The 18,816-nt window shown below is 38.6% G+C and overlaps 1 protein-coding gene and 1 pseudogene across 3 annotated transcripts in view; one reads left to right on the plus strand and one right to left on the minus strand.

The window, feature by feature from the left end:
- Nucleotides 1-18,816, minus strand: part of GSAP (gamma-secretase activating protein) — a 223,683-nt gene that overhangs the window by 135,732 nt on the left and 69,135 nt on the right. For 2 of the 3 annotated variants that reach the window (XM_064374846.1, XM_064374836.1), the window contains exon 3: nt 10,931-11,037. In XM_064374846.1, the coding sequence (XP_064230916.1) occupies nt 10,931-11,037 (107 nt within the window). Of the gene's footprint in view, nt 1-10,930; nt 11,803-18,816 lie in introns of all 3 variants that reach the window. The other variant, XM_064374829.1, reaches the window with a different exon arrangement.
- Nucleotides 12,055-12,988, plus strand: LOC105726952 (beta-1,3-galactosyl-O-glycosyl-glycoprotein beta-1,6-N-acetylglucosaminyltransferase-like; annotated as a pseudogene).

Raw genomic sequence — 18,816 nt, forward strand, 5'->3', positions numbered from 1 at the left:
TGACTTGTTTTGTCTGATGTTGATATAAGGGTTCATGCTTTATGGAAGTATCACACTAGTTTAGGGGAAGCAAAAGAAAAGCTTGCTCCTCTCGAGTCCCAGGAAATTGTGAAAAGAAGAAAGAAAAATAGCAAGAGAGCAAAAGAAAGGAAGAGTTAGTCAGACACATATTCTGATTTCACCTAAATCAGGGGTGGATTATTCATGTCTCACCTTTTTAGACCACGTAGGGTAACTTCCTGATGTTGCCATGGCATTTGTAAACCCTCATGGTGGGAGTATAGCAGAGAGGATGAGCAGAGGTCACTCTCATGGCCATCTTGGTTTTGGTTGGTTTTAGCTGGCTTCTTTATTGTAACCTGTTTTATCAGGAAGGTCTTTATGACCTGTATCTTGTGCCAACCTCCTATCTCATCCTATGACTTAGAATGCCTGACCATCTGGAAATGCAGCCCAGTAGGTTTCAGCCTTATTTTACCCAGCCCTGATTCAAGATGGGGTTGTTCTTGTTCAAATGCCTCTGACAAATCCAGTTGACATAGTAGTGAGCCATTTTGAGCAGTGTGGATGATGAAGACAACACCTTCCAAATGGTAACACCACACTTAGAAGGAGCCTTGAGTCCAGAATGTGCCAAACCACCTTCCAGACCTTGGACTTTTACTTGTTTAAGTCATTGTATGTTGGTCCTATTTGATACAGCAGTGTAATCTGTATCTCAGTCAGATCAAATGGAATGAGAGGCATAACATATGAAACTAATGCGTGAAGTCATTGCAGTGCTTAAGATTATAACACCCTTTTCCTATGTTATACTCTTTTCCTTTTTTTTTTTTTTTTTTTTTTTTTGAGATAGAGTCTCACTGTGTCACCCAGGTTGGAGTGAAGTGGCACAATCTCAACTCACTGCAGCCTCTGCCTCCCGGCCGGGTTCAAGCATTTCTCCTGCCTCAGCTTCCTGAGTAGCTGGGATTACAGGCGTGTGCCACCATGCCCAGCTAATTTTTGTATTTTTAGTAGAAACAGGGTCTCACTATGTTGGCCAGGCTGGTCTCGAACTCCTGACCTCAGGTGATCCGCCCACCTCGACCTACCAAAGTGCTGGGATTACCGGTGTGAGCCCCTGTGCCCAGCCTTACTATGTCATACTGTTATTCACTGAATCTCTCCAGGGCTTCAGATCCATCCTTTGATATTTCACTCTTCTTCTCATTTCCAATTATTCTTCCTTTTCTTTCTTGACTACTGTTAGTCTATCATCATTGCATTTTCTTGGATCTAGTGATCTGTATAATTTTACCTCATGTTTTAATAGCATTTCTTCTACAACTGACTTAAGAGTTGTTTCAAATAGCTTAGGCATTTTTTTTACAGCTGTTAATACTTTGGAATATCAGAAATAATAATCAAAATAGTACACTTTTTAAAGATTTTCATTATCAACCTTTCACTTATAAGTTAACATTTATGAATTAGCAGGTATGATTTGATTAAGATAATAATGCAAAAATTATATCCATAGAATCTTGAGCCAACATACCAAAGAATAAATAAATAAGTAGATTTGTGTATGTGTGTATATACCTGAAATTTTAATTTATATTTGTATACATATATATATAATAGACACAGGTGATTTTTATTGAATAAAAAATCTCATATAATAGATACAGGCTCACATTCTTATGCATTTAGTTCTCAAATATTTTAATCAAGTTGGTTCCTTTGTGAACTCAATATGCAGTCATATTATGTTAAATATTCTCAAAATTTCTATTTGTTTTCCAAAATAAAGTATTCTTTGTAATGAAAATTACCTCCCAGACGTTGGCACTATATAGGACAATATATCAATGCTAAGATTCAGTTCCGAATAAATGCCAATTTTGAAATATTTTTTACTGAACAAGTCACATCTTTCAGAATATGTCACCAGTAAGTGCTCCAAATTCCTTTCTGAACTGTCACATCGCTGATTTAGTTAGGCCAAGAATAAAACAATTTGAGAAACAAATATACATCATGTTTTATCTCCTCCCTCAGCCAAAAATGTAATATGGTTTTCGTATCTCCTTCCATTCAAAGCACTAATAGCCAGAGAGTCCTCTTTCCAAAAGAACATACAAACAAATACAGCTTTAAAAGTAAAATAAGTACTTATAGCATCATCAGTACAAAATCATAAAAACAGAGCAAATTTCATTTCAAACATTTTAGAGTGCTTTTAAATAGTGTTTCAGAAGAAGGAAATAAGTGTATGTATTCTACTAAGCTCTAGTGCTTCAGGAACCCACAAAATAATTATTTTATCACCCTAGCCGGCTACTGATCATAGAGATGGGATCAGAAGCCATGATAGAGACCAAAACAATGAACCACCTTTGTGGCCAGCTACAGGACTAAGCAAACCCAGAGACATTGACATTGCCTGGAAACCAGTGCTCAAGACAGAGCCAGTAGTTAGAAGCCAAAAGAGCCTTCATGAGTTATGGAACACACACATCTAGGAGTTCAGAGCAAATCTTGAATTACATGGATAACAAAGACCAAAACAAAGCATAGAATCAAAACAAGAAGGGCCGGGTGTGGTGGCTCACACCTGTAATCCCAGCACTTTGAGAGGCCAGATAGGTGAATCACGAGGTCAGGAGTTCGAGACCAGCCTGGCCAACATGGTGAAACCCCATCTCTACTTAAAATATAAAAAATTAGCTGGGCATGGTGGCAGACGCCTGTAATCCCAGCTACTTGGGAGACTGAGGCAGGAGAATCACTTGAACCCCCGTGAGGCAGAGGTTGCAGTGAGCGGAGATCACGCCACTGCACTCCAGCCTGGGCAAGTGTCGCAGACTCTGTCTCACAAAAAAAAAAAAAAAAAGACAAGAATTCAGAACCATACATATGAAGCCCTACACTGACTGTCCTGTCCATTAGTCATTTGAGTGAATATAGCTGCAGCAAGAATAGTATGTGTTAGCTGCAGATAAATTAGTCCCAGCCATTCCTTCCATCCTAGTGGTCTTCCCAGACATTGGGAACTACATATGCCATTTATTTTTCCCACTATCCACAGTTAAGAATTCAGGAGGAAAGCCAGATTGGTTATAATCTAAATAAAGAATTTATATTTTATCTTCATGTCTAAGTTGCAGTGTGAGTCAAATTCTCACCCTGATACATTAGCTATTAGCTGGACTTCAAATAGAATCAAAGGACAAAGTAAGTCTGAAATTTGGCATGGGAATCTCCAGCTAGCCAGAAAAGTACCAGGAGACAAAATTACATATAAAGAATATTCCCATCCTTTTAATTTTTTACAGCTTTATTGCAATATAATTCACAGACTCTACAATTCACCCACTTAAAGTGTACAACTTGATGGCCTTTAGTATATTCACAGGTTTATACATCTATCACCACAATCAATTTTACAACATTTTCATTACCCCAGAAAGAAGCTCCACTTCCCCCACCATCATTGCAGGCAACTGCTAATCTATTTTCTGTCTGTATAGAGTTACCTATATGGGCACTTCTTATAAACAGAATCACACAACATATAGTCCTTTGTGACTAGTTTCTTTTACTTAACTTGTTTTCAAGGTTCATCTATATTGTAGCATTTATCAGCATTTCATTTCTTTTAATTCATGAATAATATTCTATTTTATGGACATACAACATCCATCCATCCAGTTGATGGAAATTTAGGTTGCTTACTCTTTGGCTACTATGAATATCACTACTATGAGCATTCATGTACAAACTCTTGTATGGACATATGTTTTAATTTCTCTGGAGTATACCTAAGAATGGAATTGCTTGATCGTATGGCAACTCTATGTTTAACTATTTGAAGAACTGCCAGACTGTTTTCCAAAGTGGCTGCACCATTTTTCACCCTACCAGCAGTGTATGAGGGTTCCAGTTTCTCCACATTCTCATCAAAATTTGTTATAATCTGTCTTTTAAATTGGTCATTGAACTAGTTTCCTTGTTAGAAAAGCCCACTTAGAAAAGTCAAAATACTGAGCACATTCTTGCCTAATGCACAAGCAGGAAAGAAAAGGCCAGAGCTGGCAAAATGTCTGGGGGAAAAAAGGGGATGAAGAATACATAAAGCAACACCCAGTTGCCTCTGAATATAAACACAAAAGAGGCCTGGCATTGCAGCTGCTTCTACCTGAACTCATTCCAGGAATAGCTAGGGCAGGATATGTAGGTAAGAAAAGATGAGCAAGAGTTGGAACATCACTCAAATTAACTGGAGAGGGAATATGGAGCCAACGTTAAGCTCAAACTATTACTATTCTCTCCCCAACTCCTATTTGGTATTTTTTCACCAAAGAGCACATACTGAAACGTTTGGGGGTCTCTCCTACCTTTAAAGTTCAATAATTTCATAATTTTTTTCCTGTAAGTATACTTTAAGTTAATTATGCAGTGTACCCCTTATATTCCGTTTAGGAGACTGTCTCAATAAGATTCCATTTAAATGTTTTTAATGAATTTTTAAAAATATTTTTTACTTTTAATGTTTCCTGAAGCTTGTTGTAATACTGTAACTCTGTCTGTAGCACTGGTATTTCCCAGAGGTCACTAAAAGTTCCTGAATGTCCAACTGACAGAAAAGATGGATTTGATCAAAAGGAAAAAATACAGAAGACAGTCCTTGGAAAGTATGCTGATTCATTATTTAGCCAGTTAGAGAACTGTGCTGTTTTGCTCTTGAGAATTGTACCATGGAATAAAATAATTTTGTTGAATTACAATATAATTACAACATCTGAAAATATAGGAAAAGATGAATTAGAAAGATGGAGGTTCAAAATAAGGAGGATCGATTCCAAACAAAATACCAAGCAATCAAATTAGAAGATATTAGAAGGTGTTACATACACTCTTCCTGATTTAATGTGGAAGGAAATTGCAAGTAGTATTGCACTAATAAGGCACTTCATGGGCCCTAAAGTTACCAGTTCTTCAATTCAACAAATATTTTTTGTGCAACCACTATAAGCCGGGAACTTTGCTTGTCTCTGAGGCTACCAAAATAAATAAGACAGTCTCTGCCAGAGAAGAGCAACAGAGGGCCCACCCTCTGCCAGGCAAATGAAAACTTGTTATCCAGCTGTAAATACCCTGAGCTCATTCTACAGCTATGATAGGAAAGAATGAGAGTTGAAATTGTGAAAAGGAATGATCTATAGTTACCTAAGCTGGGAGTGAGAGGAGGACCTGGAGAGGGGTGGCAAGGGAATTGGAGGGAGAGGACCTGATTCATGAACTCCACCTTGTAAAGAACTAGCAGGATTTCACCCAGCAGAGACAGGCAACAGGCATTTGTGGAAAGCATTGTAGTGTCACAGCAAAGGTTTTGGAGATTTATAAGTTCACCATATGAAACTATCAATAACCAACAATTTTTTGGCCTGCAAAAATAGCACATTCATATGGTTCAATGTAATACAAAATAATCCCCTTGAGTTGCCAAGTGAATGTTTAGAACCTGTAGGAGAATTAGTTAGAAAAGTAGTTGGAGTCAGAGTCAGAAGAGTCTTGAATTGAAGTTTTCACCTTTATCCTATAGGTGATGGAGAAGGCAATTCACAAAATAACTTTTAACAAATAACCAATAAATGTATGTTTAAATGGTTAAATAATTTCAAGTTTAAGAGAAAACTATGTATCATTTTCAGTGCCATAAAGGAAAACAATTTAATGTTAACATGCAATGTTAATAAGGACTCAATAAAACAGGGTGTTTCCATCCATGGCTAGATGTGTAAATTGGAATAAACTTTCAGGAAGGCAATTTGAATATACTGTGACCTAGCATTCCACTTTGAAGACTTTATCCCAGAGAAAAAGTCATAGATGTTAAAAAAGAAAAAGAAAAAAAGAAAGAAAGAAAGAGAAAGAAAAACTTGGAGGCTGAGGCAGGTGTATCTCTCGAGGTCAGGAGTTCAAGACAAGCTGGCCCAAAATGGCAAAACCTGATTGCTACTAAAAATACAAAAGTTAGCTGGGTGTGGTGGCATGCACCTGTAGCCTCAGCTACTCAGGAGGCTGTGGCAGGAGAATTGCTTGAATTTGAGAGGCAGAGGTTGCAGTGAGCCAAAATCATACCACTGCACTCCAGCCTGAGCAACAGAGCAAGATTCCGTCTCAAAAAAAGTTTAGCCACCAGGATGTCCTTACTACAGTAGAGAGTTATGTAAACAAATCTTTAATCATCCTTATAACTGAACATTACACAGCTACTTTAAATGCTTAAATAAATGTTTAATGATATGGAAATGCTCATGGAATTTTGTTACATGAAAAAATTAGGTTGCCAAACAGTACATGAATCAGTCAAGACTTTTAAGAACTAGATCAGACTGACTAGGTTTGAGTTTCAGAGGTACCATTTATAGTCATGGGACCTTGGAGAAGTAACATAATCTCTCTATAACTCAGTTTTATCTGTAAAAGGGGGATAACACCACTCCATACCTCATTGGAGTTTTGTAAAAGATTAAATGAGTTAATATACATAAAATACTTAGAAATTTGCCTGGCACTACATAAAAGTCAGTTATTGTTAATATCATTAGTATTTGTTACCAGTGTATTAAGTCAACTTTGAAGCTAATGTAAGAAGCAAAGGTGGGAAGAGAACCATCAAGGCAAGAACCATACCCAAAGCATTCTGCAGAGCTGATCCATGAAGTCACCACTCAATCTGCCAAGCACTGACCCATGGCTTGCACTGCCAAGTCTTTGGGAGCTGGACACTGCACATTGCCTCAGAACAGCTGTGTCGGCTGCCACTGGAAACCGGATGCAGCTGCTATTGCTGCTGTAGCCCTGGCCAGAGCGGATTCTGCATCATCCCTGCTGCTTTGAGTCACCAGCCCATGAATCAAAGTCAACAGAGGATTCATCTGTTTGGCTGCACCAAGTCCCCAAGCAGCCAAGGAGGTTGAGAAAAAACAGCATTGGGTGTTTTTATTCTACAGAAAAGTCAAATTCTGGCTAGGCATAGTGTTTCATGCCTGAATTCCTAGCACACTGGGAGGCTGAGGCAGGCTTGAGCTCAGGAGTTCAAGACAGCCTGGGAAACATGGTGAAGCTCCATCTCTAAAAAATACAAAACTTAGCTGGGTGCGATGGTGCACACATGTAGTCCCAGCTACTCAGGAGGCTGAGGTGGGGGGATTGCTTGAGCCTGAGAGGTTGAGGCTGCAGTGAACCATGATTGCACCACTGCACACCAGCCTGGGAAACAGTGAGACCCTCTCTTAAAAAAAAAAAAAAGAAAGAAAGAAAGAAAGAAAAGAAAAGGCAGATTTTACTTTGTAAGATGGGGAAGTCAACAAACTTAGAAAGCAAATTTATGAATTGGATAATAAAAAAGATAAATTATCCCTTTTTGGTTTTCAAAGTACAGATATAACGTGAATGTGTATTTTCATGCAAATAAAGAAAGGACTAAAAACATAGACATCAAACTGCTCATGATTAATTCTGAATTGACCATTATGGCTGATTTGAATGTTTCATCTTGTCTCTAACTTTCCAAATCTTTTGTGACATACAAAAAAACAAGACTGAGCAATATCAGATCTCTGTTTTTGAAAGAGAATTGAGTCTTTCTTAGATATAGTTGTGGAATAGAAAGTGGAAGACTAGGTTCAGATGGACATTGTTATCTTAGAGCAGGACCTTGCTCCTCCAAGTTTAGTCAAGGGACCAGAAACATTAGCTTGACACAGAAACATATTAAAAATGCAGAATCTCAGGCCCTGTCACAAATCTACTGAAAGCAAAGAAGTAAATGAATCAGCAGATATTCGAGAAGTATAAACAACAAGGCTCGACAATGTGAAGAAACTCATAAAAGATTACAAGCCTTAAAAACATGTCCAAATTTAGAAGAAGGCAGGGTCATTAACAGAAACGAATTACTGGAACAGAAGCCAGTGTTTTGTTTTTGTTTTTGTTTTTGAGACAAGATCTCAGTCTGTCTCCCATCTGGAATGCCATGGCACAATCACAATCACAGCTCACTGAGGCCTCGACCTCCAGGGCTCAAGAGACCCTCCTACCTCAGCCTCCTGAGTAGCTGAGGCCATAGGCATGTACCACCACGCCCAGATGATTTTTCAATTTTTTGTAGAGACGGGGTCTTCCTATATTGCCCAGGCTGGTCTCGAACTCCTGAGCTCAAATGATCTTCCCAAAGTGCTGGGATTACAGCTGTGAGCCACTGTGCACAGTTGGTTTAGACATAAAAGGTTTGAGAACTCAAAAGATGGCCCAGCCAGGGAAACATAAAATCGGGGCCAATAAGAAATGTCAAAATTAGGCTTATAAATATGAGTATAATCTAAGACATAATAGTGGATATGATTTCTGACGGAGAACATGCAAAACAAGGTAAGAAATCCAAGCAAGATCCTTTGGTAATATGTATATTTTGGAGGTGGGGGAGAAAGAGAAGTCAGAAAATGAATGACCAAAACTAAGATCAAGAGATTAAAGTGTCAAAGAAAACAAAGGACAAATATTTCATTATTATTCAATTCTTTCCTCCTTTCATGACAAATTATGAGTGGTTTACACAATTATACTTACACTAAAAAGGACAATAATGGATTAAAAGAGATCTCAATTCTAGAAACATAGAATGGCCAAAATATTTGGGAGGGGGAGGATATGGAAGAGAAGGACACTAATACACTGGATGTTATAATAGGTCTCATCATCGGAAGATATCAAAAATGTCAAAGCTTTTTTTTGTTTTGATGAAAATTTCACTATTTTTCAATGTTGCAAATCAAATAAGACCATGACTTACCTTTGTTTCATTCATTCATTCATTCAGCTAACATTTATCGAACACTTGCTATAAGCCAGGCACTCTTTGGGGTGCTGAGGATACAGCAGTTAACAAAACAGGTAAGACCCCTTGCCCTCATGGGCTTACATTCTAGAGGGGCAGACAGACAATAAACAAAAGAAATAAGTAAACATATTGTGTGTCGGATGGTAATAAGCACCATAGAGGAAGGGATAAAAGGTGGAGTGAGAGCTGCCATTTTAAAAGATGGGACAGAGAAGACCACTGAGGAGATGAATAGACTTGAAGGAGCTGAAGATGCCATTCATGCACCTATCTGAGGGCAGAGCATTTCGCAGCAAGCCTCCGAGGCTGACGTGGCCCTGATGTGGTCAAGGATGCCAGTATGGCTGGACTGAAGGAGTGAGGGGTGGGCAGGAAAAGAGGATAGAGGAGAAAAGGCCTTTGGAGATTTTTGAGCAGATATGGATTTTATCATTCTGGCTGAATCTATTCATCTATCTATCTATCTGTCTATCTATCTGTATCTATGAATGATACATCTATATCTATATTGATATAGATTTAGATGTGTTTTCTTGAGACAGAGTCTTACTCTGTTGTGCAGTGGGGTAATCTTGGCTTACTGTAGCCTCAACCTCCCAGGCTCAAATGATCCTCCCACCTCAGCCTCCCAAGTAGCTGGGACTACAGGCACATACCACCACACTCAGCTAATTTTTTTTTTCTTATAGAGACAGGGTCTTACTATGTTGCCCACACTGGTCTCAAACTCCTGAACTCAAGCGATCCTCCCACCTCAGCCTCCCAAAGTACTGGGATTGCAGGTGTGAGCCACCATGCCCATTGGTTGCTATTTTAAGAAAGATTGAAGTAGAAAAACCAGATAGGAGACTGTTGTAAATATATAGCCAAGAGTAATGGTGACTTGGACCAGGTACCTTTGATAGTTTTATCTTTTTCAGATAGGTACCTCTTTTTGTTTTTCCTCTAGTATATCCTAAGAAAGTGGGATGGGAAGAGGGATGAGAGATTGTGTGTAGCAAAGACAGGAGTGCAGAACTCTCAGCTCTTCTAGTTACATAATTCTATGTATTTTGCAATTATCCTCAGCCATACAGAATAAAATGTATAAGTAATTTAAACATTTAATATGCCTAAATATTTAAATCTTCTACATTATCACAGCTTAAAGGAAATGTTAAAAACAAAAACTAAAAGCCATCATCATCACTATGTCAATAAATGTATAGTTAGGCCAAGGTAACAATAAAAGAACCTGATCATTTATTTTAAAGACATGAGCAATATATCTGAAATGTAGAGTCACTGAATAATGAGTAGTTCTGAAAGGTGTAATTTTAAACCTTCCACTCTTTCAATGTTATAATTAAACAAAAATGAAAGCAAAATCTAGAGAGTCCACACACAGACTTGGATTACATCAGGAGATAGAATTTGCTTTTTCTGTGGATCCGAGACCAAAGGCTTCATTTATTTGCTAAAGATTAAAAGGATAAACCATTATTTCTCATTCTAAAGTACACAGACAACCAAGTCAAGTTAAATGTTGATTCAGAGAAGAGTTGTCAACACTGTATTAATATTACCCTAGTTCTGTAGGGTGCTTTATTGTTTACAAAGCACTTTACCATTATCTCATTTGAACCTCACAATAGACGCATTAATATCATAATTTTTAATGTACAGATGAAGAAACCCAGTCTCAGGAAGGTTAAGAGACTTACCCAAGGGCATCCAAGTCACTAGCAAGAGCCAGAGCTGGAAACAGAACCCTCACTTCCTAGTCCACTGCTTTTTATACTGTACCAACCTGCATTCTTTTCCAGATACAGAAGAGGCTACAGTAGGAGAATGGTTTTCTTTGTGTGGGAATTAGCCAGGTCTGCAAGACCAAAGGTAGAGAGCAGTACCTATGGAAAGGTAACAGGTTGGGAATGATGGTCTTACGGTAAATACTGTTGTGTCCGTTTAATATTGGAAAAAACAAGGAACAGAGGTTTGTTCTAGGTAAACAGTGGCTCTTCAATTATTTAGGAGTGGTTTGCCATTTATACTTACCTTGATCTTTTTCACTATTCTCCTTTATGGCTCTTGCTTGTCTCCTGGCCTGCTCGTTAGCACCTCCACCAGAGGGCAGGCAGAGCAGGAAGAGCAGCATTTGTAACCTGTTTGATCAAAGAGTTGCAAGAAGAAAACTTACGTCATTATTTTAATTCAGGCTTTGGAGTCTTTCTAGATTTCAGTTACTAACGTGACCTTTGCCAACATTGTCCTAGATAAATCTAGAATAAACAATGCAGTAAAATGATTTCCTATAAATAAAAATCAACCACTTCTAATTATATTGTTGAATACAATATTACATATATTGAACCTTATAGAACATTTAAATTTATTTAGAACTCATTACATGCACTAACTTTCTATAACATTTTAAACTTGTTTGGAATTGGTGTGAATGTCTCCAAAGACATATCAAATGCTCTGGAGCTTAGAAAATAAAATCTATCCTGGCCAGGTATGGTGGCTCACGCCTGTAATCACAGCACTTTGGGAAGCTAAGGCAGGTGGATCACCAAAGCCTGGCCAATATGGTGAAATCCTTGTCTCTACTAAAAACACAAACATTAGCAGTGGAGTGGCACTTGGACCCAGGAGGCAGAGGTTGCAGTGAGCCAAGATTGCGCCACTGCCCTCCAGCCTGGGCGACAGAGTCAGACTTTGTCTCAAAAATAAAAAAATAAAAAGAAAGAAAGAAAAAGAAGAAAAGTCTCTTCCACAGCAACTTCCTCAGCATTTCAAACAGCAATCAGGGACTTTTTGTTGTTGTTGTTAAGAGTGGTCTTCTAGGCTTCAAGCAGCAACAGATTTTCTCTTCTTTATGACTTTGAAGGTTGTCAGTTTGCATTTATCAGAAGTGCAAAGGTATACTGAAATGAAAAACAGCACATTTAGAATTAAGGAAAGTCTGGATCATTTAGTGCTCTGATTCCAGGTGACATCCTGCACCCATTACAAGTGCCACTTATGCTGTCAGGTATCTTAAAGGTACCAGGTATCCAACAATAATATGTTCCCTGGGGCTTTTTAAACATCCAGCTCAGATCTGCAGGCTCCTGCACACCCTGGAAGATGGGAAGAGGAGAGGTGTAACAGACAAGGGTACCTGTGCTTTACTCTGCATGGAGAGAAAGTGCTGGAGTGAAAGTCTGGCCCTGGAGGTGCAAGAAGGTGCCCTACTGTGCTGCTTCTGCCTGACAGAGGCTTTAGGGGCCAAGGGTGTGGTTTTTGCATCCCTGTGGAGTTGATTCAGGCTGACCTCAATTGCGTGAAGTACCTCTACACAATGAGTACAGACTGGAGTACTTGATAAATCTTTGTGGTATGGATTTTGCTATTCAAACCAACCTGGAAATTGTCAAGAAGCTCACGTTATTAATGGGTGGAAACAACCTGGAAACTGAGAGGATGCTAGTCAGTAAGGAAGAAAGGTAGAAAAGGGGGTATGCAGTTATTAATGGAAAGCTGACAAACATGGGGACTGTGAAGATGTGTCCTTCACTAGAAACACCTCTTTTTTCAGGCAGTGCCTATTTTCTGGTCAGTAGGGAGGACGTGGGGTATATGCTAGATGATGAAAACATTTAAAAGTTTATGGAGTGGGCCCAAGACACATACAACAAGTACCTCTGGGCCACTGTCCCAAGGATTCCTGAAGTCCCCAGCTCATTCTCCTGAAGCCATAAGTACAACTTGTCTGATATGCACGCAGTTTCTACGTTTGTCAATGGCAGTACCTTGAGGCACTCCTTACCCACCTGCCAAAGGGTCCATGTGCTCTCAGTGTGCATTTTCAGAGCTGGCACCTTGAACTGGATGCTGCGCAAGCACTACTTGTTTGCCAATAAGCGTGACACGGACATTGACCTCTTTGCCATCTAGTGTTTAGATAAGCATCTGAGACATAAAGCTTTGGAGGCTTTAAAACACTGGCCACTACAGGCAATTTTAAGAAGAAGAAGAAGAATGCACAAAATTGACACTATCTGGTTCCTCTTCCTTGTCGATAAACATCAGGAAAATTGTATAGGGCCCTCTTTGGAGCAAGGACCCTAAGTCTTCATGTCAGAGAAGCTGCCTGGTTTCTGCAGAGCACAATTGGCTAGAAAGGTTAGAGCATTAAATGTTCATCTAGAGTTAATGTGAGGGGGAAGTATAATAAAAGTAGTTGTGAAGCCAGGGCAGGTAGCAAGGCATTCTGAAGAGAACAGGCTGAGGCAGCTAGAGAAGAGGCTGACACAAAACAATCAACCTGTGGAAGGAGCTCAGGGGCTGGATGCAGTGGCTCACCCTTGCAATATCAGCACTTTGGGAGGCTGAGGCAGGAGGACTGCTTGCCCCCAGGAGTTCTAGACCAGCCTGGGCAACATAGGGAGACCCTATCTCTACAAAAAATAATTGTAAAAAATTAACCGGGCATGGTGATGCATGCCTGTAGTCCCAGCTACTCAGGAGGCTGAGGTGAGAGGATCACTTGAGCCCAGCAGGTTGAGGTATCAGTGAGCAGTGATCATGCCATGGCACTCCAGCCTGGGTAACAGAGACCCTGTCTTAAAAAAGAAAAGAAAAATAAAAAGAGCTCAGGGACTTAACAAAATTAGAAGATTTCACCTGTGCCAAAATTATTTAGATAATTTTAAATATGACAATTTTCCTGGTATGAATAAATTTATAGCAACAAATAATCATAAAGATACAATTCATTTCATATATTTGTTAAAATGGAGATTTGATTTTACTCTAAATAATCCTTTTAAATAATTTCTTTTCTGCTAAAACAGTGTGCTATGTAGTGTGTCTCTGTATGTGACCTTATAAAGCTTAAAATGGGCTTGATTTAACAGTAAGGAATTTTTTAATTAAAAAAAATTTGAACTAACAATTGTCATGACTAATCTCATTTTAAAGTTAGTTCATGTTGAACTTTTCTGGACTATTTATGCATTGATTGTTTTAGCATGCATTTACAGAACGCCTACCGTGTGCTGGCATTATAGGAAGTGCTGAGGGAAAAAGATAAGGAAGACACAGACCTTCCCTCTAGAAGGTCTCAGTCTAGAGAAAGACAGACAATTGCATTACAGAGCAGTGATGAAGTAAGATTTAGAGTAAGACGAAGAATGCAATGGTGTATGCATCAGAATATGCAACAGACATATTGGCTTAACACCAAACTGGAGGAGTGGGTACAAATCAAGAAAGGAGATGGTGGCTGAGTAACGGATGAATAAGAGTTTCCCACATGAAGAACTCAGGAAAGTCAGTCCAAGAAAGAGGTGCAGTAAGTATCTGCAGAGTTATGAAAGTGTGATGACAAAGCGGGGTGAGTTTAGGGAAGTAAAACTGGTTCTGCATGATGAAGAAGTTATATTGGGCCAGCACAGTGGCTCATGCCTATAATCCCAGCACTTTGGGAGGCCGAGGCAGGCAGATCACCCGAGGTCAGAAGTTTGAAACCAGCCTGGGCCACATAGTGAAACTCAGTCTCTACCAAAAATACAAAAATTATTCCTGTGTGGTGATGAACAATTGTCTCAGCTATTTGGGAGGCTAAGGCACAAGACTTGCTTGAACCCAGGAGGCAGAGGTTGCAGTGAGCTGAGATCACACCACTGCACTCCATCCTGGACGAAAGAGTGAGACTCCATCTCACTCAAAAAAAAAAAAAAAAAAATTACATTGGAGCAAGGAAGCATGCTGGCAGATAAGGCTGAACAGAAGGGCAGATGTCAGATGATAAAGAACCTTTTATGTCATGCTAAAGGTTTGAATTTTGTTCTGAAGGCAATGGGAATTCACTGAAGGTGTTTTAACAGAAGAAGGCCATGATCAGATTTGTGTTTTAGAAGGTCAATTTGTTGGCAGACTAGAGAATCAATATTGGAAACAGGGAAACTAGTTAACAAGCTGGTGCAGAAACAGGTAAGAAATCACAATGGCCAGGACTTTCTGGTCATGGTCATTATAAATGCTTGTGAAAATGTTTAATCTCCTTCACTGGAGTAAAATTCAGATTAAAATAAATAATACTTATTCTTATTTTTGAGTCCTAACATTTTAAGTTGAACTCTTCCCACCCTTTTGAAAGAAAAAGATTCTGATAGTCTCATCTCAATATTCAGCACATCTTATTCCGAATCATAAAACCACCATTTGTTAAGAAGGTAACAAAAAAAATGGGGATGTGGTTCTTTAAAATTACAGCAATTTCACATATCTGCACCACAATTTACTACACCTGTTCATACACCCACCTCCTGTCATTATTAATAGTCTTTTGCTTTTTCAATTTTCCATCCAAACCTGATTTTTTTTAAAAAAAGGTGACCACCAAATTGGATGAGTCACTTTTACAGTCAATTCTTATGGTTGGTAGAATTTCAGTTCTCAGTTTTATTTTTAAATAGTACGAGTTATCCTAAGGGTCCAAAAATGTAGTTGAGTAGTATCATCAACCTTCTTAAGCATATCAGAAGAAGGCCAGGGAATTTTAATGCAGTATGAATTCAAATTTAGGACTTGAGTTGTATACTCCGATAGGTGTGATTTGAAGTAAAATGTACTCATGAATGTCAATTCGCATAAGTTTGAATCAAATGGGAAAGGCACAACTCAACAGACTGTATGAAGAGAAGTTGTAAAACGATACTGGATTAGTGGGATACTTCTGCAAGTTTATGAAGTTCCTTATCAAGATATGTTTAGGCATGCTTTTAACTTAAACCTTTAGTTTTCTCCATATGCCTTGAATTTAATGCTAAATTACTGTTGTCATAATAAATATTTATAAGTCTATTACCAGTGGCACTTCATGGTAAAACTAAGAAATGATGAGAAATAGAGTTTGGGAAATACCTCACTCCACTAACTTCATAAGGAGAGATTCAGAATTTCCAAGACAGAAATTTGGGCCTTGGTTTATATAATAGATGAGTTCCTGTAATTTGAATATACAGAAAAACCCCTGGAGATTATTTTGCTCAACTCCCTAATATTGAGGAAGTGAGGATTAGAGAATTCTCTGATGCAATCAGTGTAACAAAACTTTTTGGTAACTCCCTAGAATTGAGGACAGAGGTCTTCCCAAGCACCCCTGCCTATTTTTTCCATGATCTTATATCACCAACCAAGTTAAATCAGAGAATTCCTCCTAAAGAAAGAATTTTGTTTTTAAAGTTAATAATCAGCCTCTAAATTATACTATATTTTATATAAATTGTGACAATAATACCTCTATTTAGGATACCCATGAGAAAATGTATTCAAGCAATTTACTCGCCAAATTTGAAATAAAAAGGTTTGGAGGTTGTGTGGAGACATAACTTGATCGATCAAAAGAGTTAAACTAAAAACAATTCGGAAGAATTTTTTTTTTTTTTTTTGTGAATAGCAATGAGACTAAGCTTATCATGTCTCATTCATAGACATTAGAGATGCCATTTTAATAACTGAATGGGGGTAATGGGTAATCAATCAGACGTCTAAGCTGAGTTGTTCTATTTTGCCCTGCCTCAAAAGGGTCTAAAGCCCAGTCACTTCTAATTTGTGATTTTGGAAGTTCTAATTTGGTATTACTTTAATTATTAAAAATTTCCAGCAAAGGTAAAGTGGAGGCCTCACAGTAAACTGCACCAGAGGCTTCCAGTGGAGCCCCGAACAGGAACATTCTCTGTCTCATCTTCTTCCATCATCATGGACTGTAAAAAGAAGTGGGGAGATCATCATGCTAAGGACATGACATACAAGAGTCCTCGGGCTTATTCAGAGTCTTGGTCTCCACACACAATATTCAATTAAAATAGGAAACATTTGGCTGCTCAGTGGCATTCATTTTCATATGGGCTGGGTGGGGCCCCTCATGCCAAGGGAAGTCTAAGCCATAAAACAATTACTCACCCCCTTGTGGGTAAGCCATTATTATCCAAGAATCAGGCTATTCATTAAAGAAAAACTGCCTTCTGAGTCCTAGTCACACTAAAAATCCCTTTCATTAAAGTGGTGGCGACTCCTCAACAATAAGGGAAGGGAACTGACATTTGCACACCTGCAATATGTTTTACATGTTTCCTCATTCTCACAATAGCGCTGTCAGACATGTGTTACCAAACTTGGCAAATGAAAAAACAAATTCTGAGAAAGGAAGAAAGTGACTCCAGGTCACTTTCATAAGACTGAACTGTCTGAACTCTAGATCAGAAGATTGATCTGTCTGAACTCAGAGTTCAAGTCCATTCCACCATGCTCTGCTCTTTACCTGATCTAACAAGAGCCAGAGAATCCCAAAACCTCCATTCAGAGTGAAGATACATTGTAAAATCCCATATCCTTTAGGTGTGAAGACAGTTGACCTTGCTATGATGCCATATTATACCCTGTGCTTTTTTTTCTGCAAAATTTGCTGGCTATCTTGACTTCAAAGAGCCAGAATACATTTCCAGCTATGATTAACTCACTCTAGGGTGGGTGCTTAAGAAATACAATTTGATAATGCCGGGAACATTTGTTTCACAGCCATCCAACCAAACCTAACCCCAGCTTCATTGTATTAAGATTGTCAGGTGCCAAAAGTAGTGATGACAAGGGGTCAAGGCAGATGTTATAACAAATTAACAAGGGATTTGCAGGCCAGGAAAGAGTTGTAAGTGTTTGAGGCATATGTTCAAGTTATCTAACCTTGTTTACTAAAAACAGGCTGTCCAAAAGTAAAAAGCCACAGAGACAAGACAGCTGAGCTCCCAGCAGTATCTGGCTTTATCATCAGCATCTTCACGGCTGTCTGGCTAAGCATTTGGGCTGGCTTTCCCATGCAATAGAATCATGTAAGATGGAACATTAGGTCATGCCCAGTTTATTAGAGCCAGTCAAGTGTGTTCTACATTTAGAAAAAGAGGATCTCTGGGCCCCGCCCCCTTAAAAGACCACAGAACAGCCCTCCTAGGGTCAATTAGAATGACAATGTCTTGTTTTTGTTTACCCTACATACACCAGAAAACTGTCTCTAGCACTACATAGGCTTACAGGCTTATTTTTATATTACTCAACTTGGAATAATAACAATAGTAGGGTATTTTTTCATCATATTCACAAAGATAAATATTACAGACCTGTGTAATTCATATACATTAGGTACATTTTATCAGAGGGGATTACCTCCAAAATATGCCTACTATGATGTAATGGTGTATTAAAGGGTCTTCTGAATAAATGTGTTAAGATATAAATATGTAAAAACTGAGAAACTTTTACTAAAAACCAAGGGATGTGCAAACAGCATTCTTAGATGGAAAAAAAAATGTTCACCATCACATTGATTAAAAAAAAAATGTGCAAAACAAAATTTCAATGAGGTCTTTTTTTTTTTTTTTGCTTCTAATATTTAGAAAATTACAGTATTCAAAGCAAGAAATAGTATGATGAGAACAGGCTTTCTTATACTCAACTAATAAAAATATAAATTGCTGGCCGGGCACTGTGGCTCACGCCTGTAATCCCAGCACTTTGGGAGGCCAAGGCGGGTGGATCACGAGGTCAAAAGATAGAGACCATCCTGGCCAACATGGTGAAACCCTGTCTCTACTAAAAAAAAAAAAATACAAAAACTAGCTGGGTGTAGTGGTGCACACCTGTAGTCCCAGCTACTCGAGAGGCTGAGGCAGGAAAATTGTTTGAACCTGTAGGCAGAGGTTCCAGTGAGCCTAGTTCGCGCCACTGCACTCCAGCCTGGTGCCTAGCGACACAGCGAGACTGTCTCAAAAAAAAAGAAAAAATATATATATATACATATATACACACAAATATACATATATAAATTGCCATGAGCTCTCCAGAAAGAAATTTACCAGTATATTTCAAAAGCCTTAAAATGTTCATACTGCCTCTGAAAG

The sequence above is a fragment of the Aotus nancymaae genome, unplaced genomic scaffold (genome assembly GCF_030222135.1).
Source record: "Aotus nancymaae isolate 86718 unplaced genomic scaffold, 86718_ANA_hifiasm-v0.15.2.pri h1tg000002l, whole genome shotgun sequence".
In the NCBI taxonomy this organism is placed as follows: Eukaryota; Metazoa; Chordata; class Mammalia; order Primates; family Aotidae; genus Aotus; species Aotus nancymaae.